The 19,931-nt window shown below is 42.7% G+C and overlaps 1 protein-coding gene across 1 annotated transcript in view; it reads right to left on the reverse strand.

Moving 5' to 3' along the window:
• TULP1 (TUB like protein 1) overlaps positions 1-19,931 on the reverse strand; it is an 87,357-nt gene that overhangs the window by 36,095 nt on the left and 31,331 nt on the right. Inside the window, exon 5 of the mRNA XM_083171113.1 lies at positions 7,137-7,247. Coding sequence (XP_083027239.1) covers positions 7,137-7,247 — 111 coding nt within the window. The remainder of the gene's footprint in view (positions 1-7,136; positions 7,248-19,931) is intronic.

Raw genomic sequence — 19,931 nt, forward strand, 5'->3', positions numbered from 1 at the left:
TCCCCCCACCCCTCCCTCCTTGGACATAAGTGTAAGGGGCACTACTACTGTAGGCATTATTTGTATAAGGGACTGTACTTTGACTTTAGTGTGTAAGGGACACTACTGTGAGTATTGTGTATAAGGGATACCACTGTGGATATTGTGTATAAGGGGCTATGCCATTTTTACATGCGATAAATGTATGTAAACTCCCGGGGAGCACAAGAACTGGGCAGCAGTGATTTGCGGGGTCCGGGTAGCGGAGGAGTCTGGGCAGCTGGCAGCGGCAGGGGTGATGTAAACTCTGTAACATACAGGGAGTAACCAACATGGATGGTCGACAGTAAATAGGTTTGCCACCATCACAGAGGTCGATAACAGGTCAACAGCATCAAAAGGTTGACATGCAAATGGTCAACAAAAACTAAGGTTGACATGATGGTACTTGTGTACTAGCACGGCGCCCATCGCATCGCAGACCATAAGGCATGCGATGGTATGCGATGCGATGTTAAGCGTTGGCAGCTGATGTTATACAATTTTAAATTGTATACCATCGAATTGTATGGCATTGTATGCCATTCTATCGCATATACAATGGTATGCGATTTAAAATTGTATAAGCACCCTAAAGGGTTTTCCCATGTTAAAAGTGGCCCCTATAAGTTAATTAAATGTGTTGGGTGCTTACTATGTTAAAAGCACCCCCAACGGCACTCCCACTATCAACGCCAACCCGAAGCGTGGCGAGCGCAGCGAGCCCGTGTGGGCGACGGTACGTGTCCTACGACCTTTTAATACGCCCACTATCCATGTCGGCGTGGAGTTGATTTTATATAGTGTGGCAGCGAGCCACGGAGCCCGAAGCGTGGCGAGCGCAGCGAGCCCCGCGGGGGGGCCATGGAATATATGTAAAGTAATACGCGTCCCCTCGCGGGGCTCGCTGCGTTTGCCACGCTTCGGGCTCGGTGGCTCGCTGCGCTCGCCACACTATATTAAATCGACTCCACGCCGATGTGGATAGTGGAGGTATGAAAAGGTCGTAGGACGCTTACCGCTGCACTCGCCACACTTCGGGTTGGCTTTCATAGTAGGGGTGGCGTGGGGGTGCATTTAACATTGTAAGCCCCATTAGGGTGCGCTTATACAATTAAACATCGTATAGGGGGCTTATACAATTTAAAATCGCATCGCATCGCAGTGCATCGGGTGTATGCCCTGCGATGCGATTATATGTCGTGCGACCTAATATAGTGGGCGCCGTGCTAGTACACAAGTACCGACATGATTTTCTTTTGGGTGTTTTCATGATTTTTAGGGATGGGGCGAGGCTTAGAGGTTAAGCCCCGTACACACGGGGGAGATATATTGCTCAGCAATACATTGCTAGCAATACATTGCTGAGCAATATATTGCCCAGTGTCTCCTTTTCATCCGCGACCAGAGATGGTCGCTGATGAAAGGGAACCTCTGCCGGGGGAGCCACAGAGGTAATCAGCTGGTCGCAGGAGCTTACAATGGGGCTGAAAACGGGAGCGCGCACCCGGCGATTTATCGCCGGGGCACACTTCCATCACTGGCAATATGGTCGCCAGTGACCAGATTCCCAGCGATTTCAGCCCCTATCGCCCCCGTGTGTACACAGCTTTAGAGTTAAGCAACTGAGGGAGAAATAGGCTTCCACAGGGGAAGTTTAGGATGAGACACTTGCCAGAGAGTTAGGCTGCGGAAGGGAGCGGGTGTGTTTAGGCACTTGGTGGAGGGTTAGGAAGTAGGGGGATAATTAGGTTTACATACAGTGACATTTTTTGTGTCATCCATTTACATGTCAATTTCCTGACCTGCTTGACCTTTTGTTACATATCAAAAAAAAACTATGATTACCATTTAACTGTTGACCTTTTCATCCTGTCCACACAGGACTGTTGACCATATGGTGTCAAGCTATTAACTATCTAGACACTGTTGATTTTTTTATCTCCATCCATGTGAATGGGCTTGATGCTACATTTTCATGTTAAAAAATAAAGATTTCCACCTATATTAGGATCAGCTGTATCTATGGGCCTTATTCTGGTTGGTGCGGTCCGTTCCGAATTCTTTCGGAGGGCGCTTTTTAGCCGTCTGCGCATGCGTAGGCAACGCAATGCGCATGTGCCACGCATGGTCTCCGTACTCGTTCTCACTAATACCGTCCAGAAATGTGCACCGAATCGACTCAGGAAATATGGGCGTAATATGGGCGTCATTCGCCCCTACACAAGGGCGTGGTTTCAAAGTGGGCAAAACTGGGCGTAAATCTGGACTTACACGAGAGAGTGCACAAACTGTGGTAGGCGTGCATTCGGAGAAGACACCGTCTGCAAACGAACCAACACGCCTGAAACATGCGGTCTTCATAAGCAAGTTTCACTTTGCCGAGAGCACTTGTTCATGCGCTAGGTATTCGGTTCGCCCAATTAGTACGCCCGCACCTGAAGCACTCTCAGCTGACCACAATACAATCCACTCCTCTACTCATTAGTGATTAATTACAATCTTTTCACAGGTTCAATTGGAACCACTAAGACAGGTAAAGGGGCAACAATGAATTAATACCACTTAACATGATGTAAGGGTTAATCTAAAGTGGTAGTAATGTGTTTAAGTATCAATTAGGAATTAATTGATTACAATTAAAAACAATCCCTTTTTTATGAGGTTGCCTAATTGCATAAGTGTGTCATGTGGCAGATGTATGAGTTCCGATTACAGTAGTGATGTTTGCGTAAATACACCGCATCGGTGCATACGGGCATCTTCCCATCCGTTCGGACGCTGTAAGACCGTGCAGAATCTTTGTGTTCCCACCGCACACGCACGGTTTGGATGTTGTACGAAAACACACCCTCTTCTTAGAGAGTCCATCCGAATGCGGAGGACCTGTGGGCGTTTGTTCTTACAATGTCCGCACAGCGTGGCGTTCGGTCAGCTCCGAAAGAATTTGGAACGGACCACACCAATCAGAATAAGGCCCTATGTGACAAAACTGCCATCAGCCATCCACCTTTAAGCCCCGTACACACGGGGGGGGGGGGGGGGGGGGGGGGGTAATATATTGCTCAGCAATATATTGCTATTTTCATGCTGTAGCTGCAAGTACTTGAATCTCTGATCCATAATAAATGTAACCTGATCAGACTGTAGCTGGAGTGCATAGTAATCATGCTGTTCATGTTGTGATTGATTCAGCTTTATCTGTTCCGACTCATGCTTATGTTCCATCTGTCCGTGTCATTGCTGTTTATATAAAATTGCACAACTAAAACCAACATTGATAGTGTACACCAATCTGTAGGACAATAAAAAAAAGTCAGACGGGCTCCATTATACCCCTTTCACATCGCATCTGAAACAAGGGTTATTACTGGGTTGGTGACGTATGGACCTGGGGCAAGGTGCAGTGTGAAAGCACTACAGCTTATGAAACCAAGCACTACAGCTTATGAAACCAACCCAGCAATTTGACCGGGTTTGGATCGTTTGGTCTCCAACAACTAGGTCAACAAGCATTGGGTCGACAGCACTAGGTCGACAGGCAGCAAGGTCGACATGGGTCTAAGTCAACATGGGTCAAGGTCGACAGGACATTAGGTGGACACAAGCATTAGGGCGACATTGGCAAGGTCGACATGGGGTTTTTTCACTGTTTTCGGACCCGAATGTCGTCACAGTCGACATGGACACAGTTTGAAGTGCACCGCATCCCGCTACACTCGGCACACTATTTTATTCTCCCACCAAGCCCTAGTGGATGGTAGGGCATAAAATACCGCCTGTCGGCTCAAAAAACAGTGAAAAACCCCATGTTGACCTTGTGACTGTCGACCTTGCCCATGTCGACCTAGACCCATGTCGCCCTTGTTGCCTGTCAACCTAGTTGTAGACCGAATGACCATATCCCATTCGACCTGGGTTATAAAAAGAAGTTGAGGTGTGTGGTTGTGTGTAAAATACAGTTATACTTTTTTGTGTGTGTGTCTTTTCTTTTAACATTCTTTTTACAGGTGGACTACAAGTCCCAGCGGGCCCATTAATGCCCCGCATGCTAGGACTTGTGGTTCTCCAAGTCCCAGCATGCAGGGGAGGTCTGCTGGCACTTGTAGTTCTCCTGCAAAAAGCAATGTTACGTATGTGAGTTTTAACCCCATCAGGCCAGAGTCCACTGGGCATGGACGCCGGTGACAGCCCCGGGCTTCAGCCCTGGACGGGTGAAGCCTGGGGGAAGACCCCTTTATTGGGAACCCCGTCCAAGGCTGACTAGCCACGAAGCTCATGGACCTTATGTAAAAAGTGTCCCCCAGCTGTGGCATGACACCACGGGCTGTTGGAGCCCGGTGCTGGTTTCAGAAATACGGGGGGCCCCTACGCTATTTGTCCCCCGTATTTTTGGAACCAGGTCCGGCTCACTGAGCCCGGGGCTGGTTATGCTCAGGGGGACCCCACGCCATTTTTTGAAAAAAAAAAAAAAAAACACTTTTACACAGTTTTTAACACAGGACCATGCACAGATCTCAATGATCTGTGCAGGGTTCTGGCCAATTCGCATATCAGAACCTGGTCTGATTTTTTGGCGATTTATAGACACATTTCCTGAATTTGCATCTCATTAAATATGCGAATTGTCTACTTTTCAATGGGAAAACATCTGGATGCGAGTTCTGGCGCGAAAAAAAAATCACACTTTCAGAAAGTGCGATTTTGTGGCAAAAATCAGCATTTTTTTCTGTTTTTCGCATCTCATTAAATATGCAAATTCGGGAAAAAGTGCGATTTTGGCAGTTTTTGTCGAAAATATCGCAAGTCACATTTTCGCATCTCATTAAATGTCACCCTATCTTTCTGAAATACACTATTGTGCATGAGCCATGGTTCCTCGTTCCTGTGCTATACCTATTCACTCTGCATGCTTTCTGCCCCCTAGCAGGATGTGTTGTGGCATGGGCCACAGTGCATGGCTGTTCGAGGTCATGGGTGCAGGCCGAGGGGGGAGAGGAGGATAGGAAGAGGGAGAGGACTACTTTTTCTGTCCGCTCTCTCTGGGACAGATGTACTAAGCTTAAAAAGTGATAAAATGGTCAGGGATAAATAGCCAACCAATCAGCTCCCACCTGCCATGTCACAGACTGTGGGGGAGATTCTCTAAGCTAAAAATGCGGTAAAAACCCGTTATCGGGTTTTTACCGCATTTTGGGATGCACTAAGCATCCCCCGCCGGATTACCGTGGCGGGGGGGGCATCGCCAGAAAAATTTGGCAATGCCCCATAGAAGCCAATGGGCTTCTAACGCGACCCCCCGCCACCCCGCACCGACCCACCTCCGCTCCACACGGACCCCCGCTGCCCCACATCGCCCCCCCTCACCTCCTCCTCCCTGCACTAATGCTCTTCCGGGTGCAGGGAGGAGGAGAGCCAGCCCCCCCCCCCCCCACAGCAGCCAGCAGTCAGGTAAGGGAGGGAGGGGGGAGCCACTGGGTCACAATGGGACCCGCTGACTCACCGCAAAGGACAGCTCTTAACGCAAGAGCTGTCCTTTGCCATAATTATCGCATGTTAGTGCATATGCGATAATTATGAATGCGATAGGGGGCGGTAAGGGGGCGCGGATGTTAGAGCATCCCCCCCTGTGATTGAAAAATATCAGGCAGGAGCTGATTGGTTGGTTGTTTATCACTCTCCATTTTACCACTTTTGAAGCTTAGTACATCTTGCCCTCTGTCTGCTGCCTCATATCCTGACCATCCCTGCCTGCTCACTACTTGACTTCAGGTCTCCTTACCTGCACCTCATGTCACCTGTCTGTCTCTTCCTCCCTCTAGACTGTAAGCTCCTTGGAGCAGGGCCCTCTTCCCTCCTGTTCTTACAGAACTCTTCTTGCATTTCAATACAGCTCTCTTAGGGCCAGATGTACTAAGCTTGAAAAGTGATAAAACGGAGAGTGATAAACCACCAGCCAACCAGCTTTTAACTGCTATGTCACAGGCTGCGATTGAGAAATGACAAATACGAGATGATTGGCTCATGGTTTATCACTCTCCATTTTATCACTTTTCAAGGCTTAGTACATCTCACCCTTAAGGTGCCCATGCACGTTACAATTATTGTATACAATATCACATTTCATTGCATCTCGGTTTTGCGATAAGACGAGATCTAGTACAAAAAGTATGTGCTGCATTAAATTATTAAAATACATTGCCGCCCTTCGCCGCCCGCCCACCGCGATGCCAGCGCATATGTACTATCATAAGCGGCTGGCATCGCGATGCGGTGACGGAGCCCTCCCCCCCGCGATACCGGTACTCTGGTGTGCGGGGGGTCTCTGTCACCTCCCTGCCACCTGGGTCTCCCCTCACACTGGGGACAGCTAAGCAGGCTTTCCCCGGCACCTCATCCTCCCCCCTGCAGCCGGAAGGATGTCCGGCTGCTTCACTAGGGGGAGGAGGGGTTTACCTTCCGGGGTCTAGTAGGTCTCTTCAGGAAGGTAAACCAGAGGGGGGGTCGGCGAGGCGGCGGGTTTGCGTCGGAGGCGGCGGGCGGTGAAAAGAAGCCCATAGGCTTCTATAGGGTATCGCCACCTTTGCAGTATCAGTTTTGATACATTGGAAAATGTGGTAAAACCGGGGTTTTACCGTATTTTCCGTTTGATACATCTCACCCTAGATCTCATCTCATCGCAAAACCGAGATGCGATAAGATGCGATATTGTATACAACATTGTATGGGCACCTTAACTCACCTACAATCTATACAATCTCTGCTCACACGCTTCCCTACATCTCAGCTGCTAATTGTTAATTGTGCTCTGTTTTAGTTCTTCTGCTGCTGTGATAATTAGTTCTGTGTACCCTGTACTGTTCCAATGTGTGCTATATGTGCAGTGCTGCATACCACTTGTGGTGCCGTATAAATAAAATGTAATAATAATAATAATAATAATAATAATAATATGTCAGCACCCCATCTAAAACCTTAATGGAAATGACATACAACTTATGTTTGAAAAGCTTCCCGTTAAAAATACTATTTGAGATATTCTATGCTGAGACACAGTTCTGAAATTATTTTGATTTAAAAGTAATCTGATAGTTTGTATTGGTCTCTGGGGTTCAAACCTTTCTTTTTGCCTTCATCTTTTTTTCCTCCATTTGTTTGGAACATGGCTCCAGAGTCTTTCTTCTTTGTTTTTACAGCATTATTTTTTGCTGGAATGTTGTTTTTAATTCCTGCAATACAAGAAAAATGTAATTATGATAATTTCATAAGTACTGCACACTTTGTAGAACTATATTGTTACCGTGTGCCAAGCGCTTGTAGAGATAACATTTATAGCACCATTCTACTCCACTATTCTAGCCATGTAAGTCAATAAAACCTTCTTCCATTCTTTATTAGCCTACTACTGGTGCTTCATGGCCCAGACAAGTCCCTTCTTAATTGTTGCAGAACAGCTGAGTTATCAACCCTACTTACTCATTAAAAGTTTTTCTAATAATTGGAAATATTTTTTTTTTTTTTTTGCTAACTTTTTACTTTAAACAACTACTAGTTTCTAATATTTTTTTCCAAAGAATTTAAATTTATAAAGTGTATAAAAAACAATGGAAAAAGTGAGGGTGTTCTAAAACTTTTAACCATCTGTGTGTGCGTACAGTGCTCCATCTTCAGCCTGGCATCCAGACTTTGGGGGTTATTCTAGTTCATTCTTTCTGACAAAATCCTTCTTATGCTGTGTACACACGGGGGAGATATATTGCTCAGCCATATATTGCTGAGCAATATATGGCTGAGCAATATATTGCTCAGTTTCTTCTGTTCATCAGCGACCAGAGATGGTCGCTGAGGAAAAAGAAACTGCTGGGGGGAGCCCGGCAGTGGTAATCAGCTGGTCGCAGGAGCATGTTCCTGCGACCAGCGATCACCACAGGGGCAAAAACGGGAGCGCGCACCCGGCGATATATCGCCGGTGCACACTCCCATTGCGGGCAATATGGTCGCTGAGCGACCATATTTCCCGCGATTTTGGACAAAATCGCCCCCGTGTGTACGCACCTTTAGATGGACAAAACCATGTGCACTGCGGGTGGGGCATTTGTAACTTGTGCAGAGAGAATTAGATTTGGGTGGGGTTTTTCTTCAAAGTGAGATCTATATTGCAGTGTAAAATCACGCAGTCAGTATTTTCCCTGCACAGAAACAAAAAAACTCACCCAAATCTAATTCTCTCTGCACATGTTACATCTGCCCCCCTGCAGTGCACATGGTTTTGTCCATCTAAGAAGGATTTTGTCAGAAAGAATGAACTAGAATAAACCCCTTTGTCTAACTGCTCCAGCCAATTTTGATGAGCCTCCAAGGTCCTGATGGAGCTTCCTCAAGCGATGCAGTGTTCACTTTGAACTTCAAATGGATAACTGCCCTACTTATAGGATCAGCACACTCTAAATAGTTTCCTCTCTTTGCTCTATTATGGGAACAAACACCCACTTCTGTCAGACAATGCCAGAATCATAGGGGTATGTTGTGGATGCGCTGCTAACTGTGACTAGTATGCGGATTGTCAGTCCTCAAGGGTTACCAAACAATAAAAACTGGAAGTTTACCAGCTCTGGCTGTATATTTAAAAATTCTAAAAAGTTTGTATAGATGGGACGGTTTCTTCTCAATTCAACAATTTATTATAATAGCAACGTAATCAAAATTCATATGGATATCCAAGAATAAAATAAAAAAATTACACAGATCAGTATATTGTCACTAATTATGACCATATATAAAACACAACCGTTATATATGAGGATAAAGCTATAAATAATTACTGGACTAGGACAACTCCAAAACGATTACGCAACATAATTTACCAGGTGGCCATCAGAGTCCCAATTAAGAGAGTGAGAGGGAGTAATCCTTCCAACTGGCTCTTATTTTGCAGGGAAGTGGGTAGACCTGAATGACTGGCAAGTCAATAGCCACCATGGAATTCCTCCTGTTGATGTTTATATATGAAGGTTCCAATGGAGTATTAGTAAATGTCCACAATACATACACATACTGTATTACATACTGTATTACACACTGTACACCCATGCGAATGTTAATGTTAGCAAATAAAAGTCAGTTTAGACTATCTTTTATTTGACTCTTAAATGACCGAGATTAGGCGGGTGCTGATGTCATGTGACATCAGGCATCTGCCCGGTGCAGGCTTCGACATGCCTGCGTTCACATGGTTGACACTCAGCATTTTTCTAGGCACACCCATCATTTTTGTGGGCACGCCCAGGAAATACTGAGTGCCCCCTAGCACCAGCCTCCTGTCCAGCCACTGCCTGCCCCCTCGCTGAAGGCGCTCGCACAGCAGCACTGCACATGCGTATGTTTGCCGATATGCATGTGCAGAGCTGCAACATTGGTCCCCGCAGTGAACTCAACAAATTAAACTGAATCACACCCTAAGTGGTCTTTCCCTCTTTGTTTTCCCCTCTTCAACATGGCATTATCCATACAGGGAGACCATTTAATGATGCCAGGAAGAAACAATTATTATATTAAGCGGATATCGATCAAAATATAAGGGAAGTCCTACTCCTTGCTTCACTTTTCTATTTTATAATTTAGTGCTTCACTTGTATTCACCTGTCTCTTGAGTATCTATTTGGAGGATGATGACCCTCTATCAGGTGTACACAGTTGAGCATCTGTGCTAGAGGGTGATTTACTGTACTAATTTTTCACTAGAAGACATATGGCCTACTTTCAAATCTGAGTGTGTAATCACTGTCATTCAGATTTTCCTCTACAGGGAAGTAATTTATTCCTTCTAGACTCCAGAAAAAAATTGTTGAAATGCCCACATTGCCTTCAATTTGATGGACAATTTAGATAAACATCAGAACTCATTCTCTGAGATTCCTCCTGGTCTGCTTTTTGCCTGGACATCAAGGCTCTTTACAAAATTCTGAGTCAACCTTTTGACATTGCCACTTTCATATAAGTACACCACCATCTGGGAAGTAGTATGGTAAATTAGTTCTCCAAAATGGCTACATCAAGGTCCTGGGTCAACTCCGCTTCCAAGAGATATTGCTATACCACTGAAATGGTCTTAAATGTGGGTGTACAGTGTGTAATACAGTATTGTGTGTAATGGTCCTTATCAGTGGCGGCTCTTACCTTTTTGGAGGAGGCGGGCTGCCGCAATGCGCCTCCCTCCACTGTCGCTGTGCTCCACGCACTTTCCGGTCCCGGACGCCGGTCCCCTGCACAGGGCCAGTGCATGCGCAGTAACTTCATACATACTGCGCATGCGCTGGCCCAAGCCTCCATGGGCTGCCTTTGCCTAATCAAGTTCCTGGAGTCAGCACATGTGCAGTATGGTCCGCGGTACTGCGCATGAGCAGAACCCATTTTGGAGGCTGCCGCGCATTTGCGCATAGAGAGGCATCCCAAAGTGAGGGAACACCTCCCAATGGGACTGCCTTGAGTGACTGGCAAGATGGACTTACAATAGGAAGTCACTGTCAGTCACATTGAAGCCAGAACGGTCTCAGACTGCATCTGGATTCATTTTAAGCAGAGATAGTGGCAGTTTTTGCCTGAGGGGGCTGCAGCCCATAGGTAAAAACCGCCACTGGTCCTTATGTAAAGCACTGCAACTTTTCTTCCATGTATCATCCACAGTCAATTGGCACGATGTAAAAGGTCAACCAGTACTTTCTTTTGATTGAACATTTCATCTTCTTAGGATGAATGGTCTAATCTTCTCCTGGACAAAATACACTCACAACAATCACTACTATGAACTATCCACCTCCATGCCATTCCATACACTGTGATGATTCCCCAGGTCTCTTCCTTCTCTCACATGCCTCCTTCAAGTCCAGTGGCTGCATCACTTCTCCAGGACTTCTCCAATATCTGGCAACAAGCAAAGGCTGCTCTTGTCAAAACTTCAAAATGCTCCAAGTTTTAGTAAGATCCCCAAAAAATAATTTATCATTTGCAGCCTTAAGTATAAGGTTTGTGCTTAAAATCCATGAGTCTGTGCGCCCTCAATAAAATTTGCTCAATGTTTTATACAAACTTCTATTACCTTCTAACTCCTTCCACATATTCCTTCTCAAAATGCTTACACTCAATCAATTTTACAATCTTAGTCAAGGCATCCCAAAGTGAGGGAACACCTCCCAATGGGACTGCCTTGAGTGACTGGCAAGATGGACTTACAATAGGAAGTCACTGTCAGTCACATTGAAGCCAGAACGGTCTCAGACTGCATCTGGATTCATTTTAAGCAGAGATAGTGGCAGTTTTTGCCTGAGGGGGCTGCAGCCCATAGGTAAAAACCGCCACTGGTCCTTATGTAAAGCACTGCAACTTTTCTTCCATGTATCATCCACAGTCAATTGGCACGATGTAAAAGGTCAACCAGTACTTTCTTTTGATTGAACATTTCATCTTCTTAGGATGAATGGTCTAATCTTCTCCTGGACAAAATACACTCACAACAATCACTACTATGAACTATCCACCTCCATGCCATTCCATACACTGTGATGATTCCCCAGGTCTCTTCCTTCTCTCACATGCCTCCTTCAAGTCCAGTGGCTGCATCACTTCTCCAGGACTTCTCCAATATCTGGCAACAAGCAAAGGCTGCTCTTGTCAAAACTTCAAAATGCTCCAAGTTTTAGTAAGATCCCCAAAAAATAATTTATCATTTGCAGCCTTAAGTATAAGGTTTGTGCTTAAAATCCATGAGTCTGTGCGCCCTCAATAAAATTTGCTCAATGTTTTATACAAACTTCTATTACCTTCTAACTCCTTCCACATATTCCTTCTCAAAATGCTTACACTCAATCAATTTTACAATCTTAGTCAAGGCATCCCAAAGTGAGGGAACACCTCCCAATGGGACTGCCTTGAGTGACTGGCAAGATGGACTTACAATAGGAAGTCACTGTCAGTCACATTGAAGCCAGAACGGTCTCAGACTGCATCTGGATTCATTTTAAGCAGAGATAGTGGCAGTTTTTGCCTGAGGGGGCTGCAGCCCATAGGTAAAAACCGCCACTGGTCCTTATGTAAAGCACTGCAACTTTTCTTCCATGTATCATCCACAGTCAATTGGCACGATGTAAAAGGTCAACCAGTACTTTCTTTTGATTGAACATTTCATCTTCTTAGGATGAATGGTCTAATCTTCTCCTGGACAAAATACACTCACAACAATCACTACTATGAACTATCCACCTCCATGCCATTCCATACACTGTGATGATTCCCCAGGTCTCTTCCTTCTTTCACATGCCTCCTTCAAGTCCAGTGGCTGCATCACTTCTCCAGGACTTCTCCAATATCTGGCAACAAGCAAAGGCTGCTCTTGTCAAAACTTCAAAATGCTCCAAGTTTTAGTAAGATCCCCAAAAAATAATTTATCATTTGCAGTCTTAAGTATAAGGTTTGTGCTTAAAATCCATGAGTCTGTGCGCCCTCAATAAAATTTGCTCAATGTTTTATACAAACTTCTATTACCTTCTAACTCCTTCCACATATTCCTTCTCAAAACGCTTACACTCAATCAATTCTACAATCTTAGTCAAGGTTTTCCTAAAATCTAAATCCAACTTGGAAAGGCCTATGAAGTTAAAGGTATCCTTCATTTTCAGTTTCATCACGGTTATCTGCAATATGTACTTGGTAGAAACTTGATCGTGAGCTGGAGATCAGAGCACAGCTGACGTTGTTGGTAGGCTAATAACCACACTTACTTTCTAGTTCTGTCTCGAGTTCACATAACAGTTTCTTTAAGCAAGAAGGTATAATATCCTGGACACTTACTTATTATTTCAGTCACGAGTGCACAAAAAGGTATCTTTGTTTCTTCAAAACATCAATAAACGGTAATTAGCAGATCGGTACATTTGGGGTACAACTTACTTTTTATTTCTGACCCGAGTTCACATAACGGTATCTTTACAATCACGATCCAGTCTCCAAGGATTGGTCACACAGATTTATTCAAAGAATACACACGATAAAAACACACACGGAAGAGGATCTGGGACGCTGCTGCGGGATGGAAGATTCTTTGCCTCAGGCGCTGCAGACGCATAGGACAGAGCCGCAGACGGTTCCCGTTCACCTTGTCTGACGCGCTGGAATGAGGTGAGCCAGCAAGCAGTACTGACGTCAACGCGATTCGGATTCCTCCTTCTTCAAGACGTACTGCTGTCTATCACAGTATCTAATTTATACTGAATGGCAAAGTCACATGATCGTGTTTCCACCTATCATGGTTCATACCTGTAACCTATGGGACCCGGCTCTTTTACACTAAGCAACATATTACCGCATTATAACGGCAGATAAATACATAATAATACAAAATGGGCATATAAAAATACAAAAGTACATGTATGGAACAAGCATCACAATATAAATATAAATATAATAAAAATAAATATAAAAAATCAGTAAAAAACATCGATATCATAAAAACATCGGTACAAAAAATGTCGGTACAAAAAATGTATATATCTCAATACAAAATGTTATGCATAATATCATAGACAATAACATGTATCATGGTAATATATAAAGCCGGGTATTAAAAGGACAGACAAACATAAAAACAAGATATTAGTAACAGGTAAATAGCAGAACAACCTAAAAGAATATATCACGTTAGATAAACCATTTATATTCGAAATCTACATTAAGGCCTCTTGGGACCAGTGTTTTCAGTTCGAATATGGTCTTCATTTCTAGTTTTGCTAAATCTTGTTCTGTGTTCTTGGTCCTCCAATTTTTGTTACATATTTTAATGCCACAAAAGTTTTTTAAAAATTTCACATCGCATGCATGTTCTTTTTTAAAATGTAAAGATACGTTATGGAGTTCATTACCTTTCTTAATGTTGCGAATGTGTTCCCCTAATCTTTCTTTGAGCATTCTGCCCGTTCTGCCCACATATTGGGTACCACATACACATTTCAACAGATATATGACGTTTTTGGTTCCACAAGTAATAAAATCTTTTATAATATATTCGTGACCCGTGACAGAAGATTTATACTTTGTGATCTTATTCTCTGTATGACATATTTTACACATAGAGCATTGACCACATCTATAAAAGCCTTTTGATGTTATCCGTGAAGGTCTTTTATCTACTGGTAAGGCACTTTTCACCAGCATGCTCCACAAATTGTCTGCCCTTCTGTATACAAATTTCGGGCTGGGACCTAGATGTTTATTCAACAAAGGGTCTTTAGTTAGGATATTCCAATGTTTATTAATAATTTTTTCTATCACTTTATGTTGTGAAGTGAACTTAGTAGTAAACGTTATTTCCTTCTCTTCTTTATTTGCCTTTTTTGGATTATCCTGTAATAAATCGTTCCTGGAGCAAGTCTGGTATTGTTCAAAAGCTTTGTTGACCAATAATGAATTATATCCTTTATCCAAAAAGTTTTTTCTCATAGTGCAGGCTTGTGAATGAAATACCTCCAAGTCTGTACAATTCCGTCTTAGGCGTTGGAATTGACTTTTGGGGATACTTTTGGTCCAATTCTTGTGATGATTGCTATCACATCCTATATAAGAGTTGCAATCTGTGGGTTTTACACATCCATTTGAATATGAGGTCTTTACCGACCTACAAAAATTTATAAGAAAGCTCACGTTAAAGAAATTCTTTTCTGATACAGAAGAGAATGATTCTGCTGTTAATATGGTTGAAGAACAGGTTAAAGTATTTAAAAGAAAATCAACCTTTTTTCCCAGATTTAAAAAGGGATGTTTCATAGACGTCTTTGAAAACTTAGTAAAAGAAGATTTAGAAAAGGTTTCCTTGAAAAAAGTAAAAAAACCCTAATCTTACTAAATCTCAAAAAATGGCCATAGATAGTCTTAAAAACAACAATCAAATTATCATTAAGCCGGCCGATAAGGGCGGAGGGATAGTCATCCTCAATAGGGATGACTATCATGCAGAGGTCATGAGACAACTTTTGGATTCAAATACATATAAAAAACTATGTTCAGATCCATCAATTAAAATTCAAAAGAAAATGGAAACTTTCATCCAGTTATACCTGTCATTGGATGTTATCACAGAGAAGGAAGCTGAATATCTTAATGTTGAAAACCCCTCGATCCCAGTGATCTACGTCCTACCTAAGATCCATAAGTCTGCCACTAAACCACCAGGCAGACCAATTGTAGCCAGTATTGGATCTATTACATCCAATCTGTCATGCTATTTGGATAATAAAATCCAGCCAATAGTAAAAACCACTAAGTCCTACGCCAAGGATACAATATCAGTATTGAATAAAATTAAAGATATTAAGTGGGAATCTCATTTTAAATTGGTAACTGCGGATGTAAAATCCCTCTATACCATCATACAACATGTAGATGGTATAGAGGCTGTGAAATATTTTTTGGCAAAAAATTACACCAATGAAAAACTGGTTAATTTCATCACAGAAGGGATAGAGTTGGTTTTAACAAACAATTTCTTCTGGTACGAGGGAGATTTCTTTTTGCAGGTAGCGGGTTCAGCAATGGGTGCCAAGCTGGCACCAGGATATGCCAACCTGTTCATGGCCCATTGGGAGGATGAGCAGGTGTGGACGGGTCATCCCTGGGTCGCCAGCTTGGCCCTATGGACCCGCTACATAGATGATATTTTATTCGTCTGGAGGGGAGACAACGAATCCCTACAGGATTTCTGTCAACACCTCAATAGCAACCAATATAATATTGAGCTTACGTACACTATCAGTGACAGAGAGATACATTTTCTGGACCTTACCATTTATGTCGAGAATGAGGTTATAAAGACCAAAAACTTTGTAAAACCCACAGATTGCAACTCTTATATAGGATGTGATAGCAATCATCACAAGAATTGGACCAAAAGTATCCCCAAAAGTCAATTCCAACGCCTAAGACGGAATTGTACAGACTTGGAGGTATTTCATTCACAAGCCTGCACTATGAGAAAAAACTTTTTGGATAAAGGATATCATTCATTAATGGTCAACAAAGCTTTTGAACAATACCAGACTTGCTCCAGGAACGATTTATTACAGGATAATCCAAAAAAGGCAAATAAAGAAGAGAAGGAAATAGCGTTTATTACTAAGTTCACTTCACAACATAAAGTGATAGAAAAAATTATTAATAAACATTGGAATATCCTAACTAAAGACCCTTTGTTGAATAAACATCTAGGTCCCAGCCCGAAATTTGTATACAGAAGGGCAGACAATTTGTGGAGCATGCTGGTGAAAAGTGCCTTACCAGTAGATAAAAGACCTTCACGGATAACATCAAAAGGCTTTTATAGATGTGGTCAATGCTCTATGTGTAAAATATGTCATACAGAGAATAAGATCACAAAGTATAAATCTTCTGTCACGGGTCACGAATATATTATAAAAGATTTTATTACTTGTGGAACCAAAAACATCATATATCTGTTGGAATGTGTATGTGGTACCCAACATGTGGGCAGAACGGGCAGAATGCTCAAAGAAAGATTAGGGGAACACATTCGCAACATTAAGAAAGGTAATGAACTCCATAACGTATCTTTACATTTTAAAAAAGAACATGCATGTGATGTGAAATTTTTAAAAAACTTTTGTGGCATTAAAATATGTAACAAAAATTGGAGGACCAAGAACACAGAACAAGATTTAGCAAAACTAGAAATGAAGACCATATTCGAACTGAAAACACTGATCCCAAGAGGCCTTAATGTAGATTTCGAATATAAATGGTTTATCTAACGTGATATATTCTTTTAGGTTGTTCTGCTATTTACCTGTTACTAATATCTTGTTTTTATGTTTGTCTGTCCTTTTAATACCCGGCTCTATATATTACCATGATACATATTATTGTCTATGATATTATGCATAACATTTTGTATTGAGATATATACATTTTTTGTACCGACATTTTTTGTACCGATGTTTTTATGATATCAATGTTTTTTACTGATTTTTTATATTGATTTTTATTATATTTATATTTATATTGTGATGCTTGTTCCATACATGTACTTTTGTATTTTTATATGCCCATTTTGTATTATTATGTATTTATCTGCCGTTATAATGCGGTAATATGTTGCTTAGGGTAAAAGAGCCGGGTCCCATAGGTTACAGGTATGAACCATGATAGGTGGAAACACGATCATGTGACTTTGCCATTCAGTATAAATTAGATACTGTGATAGACAGCAGTACATCTTGAAGAAGGAGGAATCCGAAACGCGTTGACGTCAGTACTGCTTGCTGGCTCACCTCATTCCAGCGCGTCAGACAAGGTGAACGGGAACCGTCTGCGGCTCTGTCCTATGCGTCTGCAGCGCCTGAGGCAAAGAATCTTCCATCCCGCAGCAGCGTCCCAGATCCTCTTCCGTGTGTGTTTTTATCGTGTGCATTCTTTGAATAAATCTGTGTGACCAATCCTTGGAGACTGAATCGTGATTTTAAAGATACCGTTATGTGAACTCGGGTCAGAAATAAAAAGTAAGTTGTACCCCAAATGTACCGATCTGCTAATTACCGTTTATTGATGTTTTGAAGAAACAAAGATACCTTTTTGTGCACTCGTGACTGAAATAATAAGTAAGTGTCCAGGATATTATACCTTCCTGCTTAAAGAAACTGTTACGTGAACTTGAGACAGAACTAGAAAGTAAGTGTGGTTATTAGCCCACCAACAACGTCAGCTGTGCTCTGATCTCCAGCTCAGGATCAAGTTTCTACCAAGCGCTGGTTGTCCCACCTTCTGTATTTGCATAGTGTTTTCATTGTTTGGAGTATTGGATGGCCTCCATGGGATAATACTCAGCTGCTTCCCACTAGCGCTAGTTCCTATCACATTTTTTGTCAAGATTTCATCTGCAATATGTAGTTGATTGAAAATAATTACATCTTCAGTTTCCTAACAAACTTTATTTAAAGCTCAAAGTGCTTATAGTACATTGCCAATTATACATGTTTACAGGAGGCTTCAGGTTCCTTGTCAGCATTCTGTGCTTGAGATCCTGACTACCTTTATCAGTATTCCTACACTGAACATTCTGTTTATTTGCTCCACTGTTCCTAAACGGGACATCATAAAAACATGCACCAGTGTCGCTACCTTGGAGATCCTGAAAACCATGCACCACTGTTCCTACACGTACATCCTAGAAAACATGCAAGAGTATTCTTTTGTTGGTAATCCTGAAAACTTGCACATGAATGGAAATGTCTGCATTTTGGAAAACTTGTAAATCTGCACTGGTCTTTGGATTCAGAAAAGACCACTCGCTGGCACTGGTGACTCCCCAACCAATTTACTATTTCCTTTTCTTTCAGGATGGGGACTGGCCACACCTCCCTCCTCACTGCTCATGCCCCCTCACTATATTTTGACTTGGCAAAGATGCCGGCACAAATGGGCACCTAGTATAAAGCCAATAAATCAGTGATGTCACATCCAGGTGTCACGTGGGCTGACACTATGCCTGCACCCATCAGTCATGTCTGTGTAGCTACTGTCAAATGCCCCCACTGCACAGCCCCTACAGTGGCTTGGGGCACCGAGGGGCAGGAGACACTTCTATATAGAGTAGTGTAGTCTTTCTCACCCTCTGGCAACCAGCGGCCAGTTGAAATACGGCACCAGCCACCACCCAATCAGGCCTTGCGTACCAGCAGGCATAGCTAGTGATTGGCTGCTGGGCTGTGAGCTCCAATTTGCGCACCAGCTCTCCACCCCTAAGTGACCAGCAGAGGTTGGCCAGCCAGCCTAGGGTGGTGGATGAGCACTACATGGGGCATTGTGTGTATAACTGGTACTACAGGGGGCATTATGTGTAGGTGGCAAACAGAGAGCATTATAGGACTGATTTTGGTTAGTTTTAAAAGCAAGTTTTAACAAAAGAGGTTGAACTTATGGCTATGTCACCGGACCTGCCAGTAATTTGTACTGACAATTTCAACAATGGTCTAGATCAGGCTTTCCCAACCACGGTCCTCAAGGCACACCAACAGTGCAGGTTTTAGTGATATCCAGGCTTCTGCACAGATGGTTTAATCAGAATCACTCAGGTACTAATTAAGTCACCTGTGCTCAAGCCTGGATAGCTACAAAACCTGCACTGTTGGTGTGCCTTGAGGACCGTGGTTGGGAAAGCCTGGTCTAGATATTCACTTAGACAGATGGTGTAAATCACCGATTGGTCCAAAAAGGGGGAAAAAAGGGTTTGATGATTTTGTGTGTAATTTGGGTTGGGTGGATTCATGGATTCGTGGATTCAGGTAAAGAAACCTAAAGGCGAAACAGTTTTCATGCTTTTCAACCTCCTACTAATCATTTTCAAGAATCAAACTGATGTTGGTATCTAATAAAGTAATACCAAGAGTAATTAATACAGAATATTAAACTAGAGGAATATCTGACCATTCTCCCGTGTTTTTAAAACTCACTGATTCTAAGGGTAAAGTTAATTCCTTTTGGAAATTCAATCCTAGGTGGCTAGATAAAATGAAAGTGTGGATAAATTAAAGAAGCAATGGGAGGAATTTTGGGTGATTAATAGAGGATCAGCTTCAAGTGCTGTGGTGTGGGAGGCCTTCAAAGCATTCATGAGCGGAGTATTGAAAAAAAGGTATTAGTGATATAAAAAATATATTAAAAAGTAAAATAGATCTAGAAAATAAATGTGAAATATTGGAAAAACTATATCTAGAGGATAACTCTGAAGATTAAAAAAAAGGAGTGGTTAGAGGCACAAAAGAGATAGCGCAACTGTATAAGTGAAGAAATTCTACAGTGATGCAGTACACTGATCCTATCGCCAATCACCAGGACTCGCCATCAGACGGCCCCATTCC

The sequence above is a fragment of the Crinia signifera genome, chromosome 2 (genome assembly GCF_055691185.1).
Source record: "Crinia signifera chromosome 2, ASM5569118v1, whole genome shotgun sequence".
Lineage (NCBI taxonomy): Eukaryota > Metazoa > Chordata > Amphibia > Anura > Myobatrachidae > Crinia > Crinia signifera.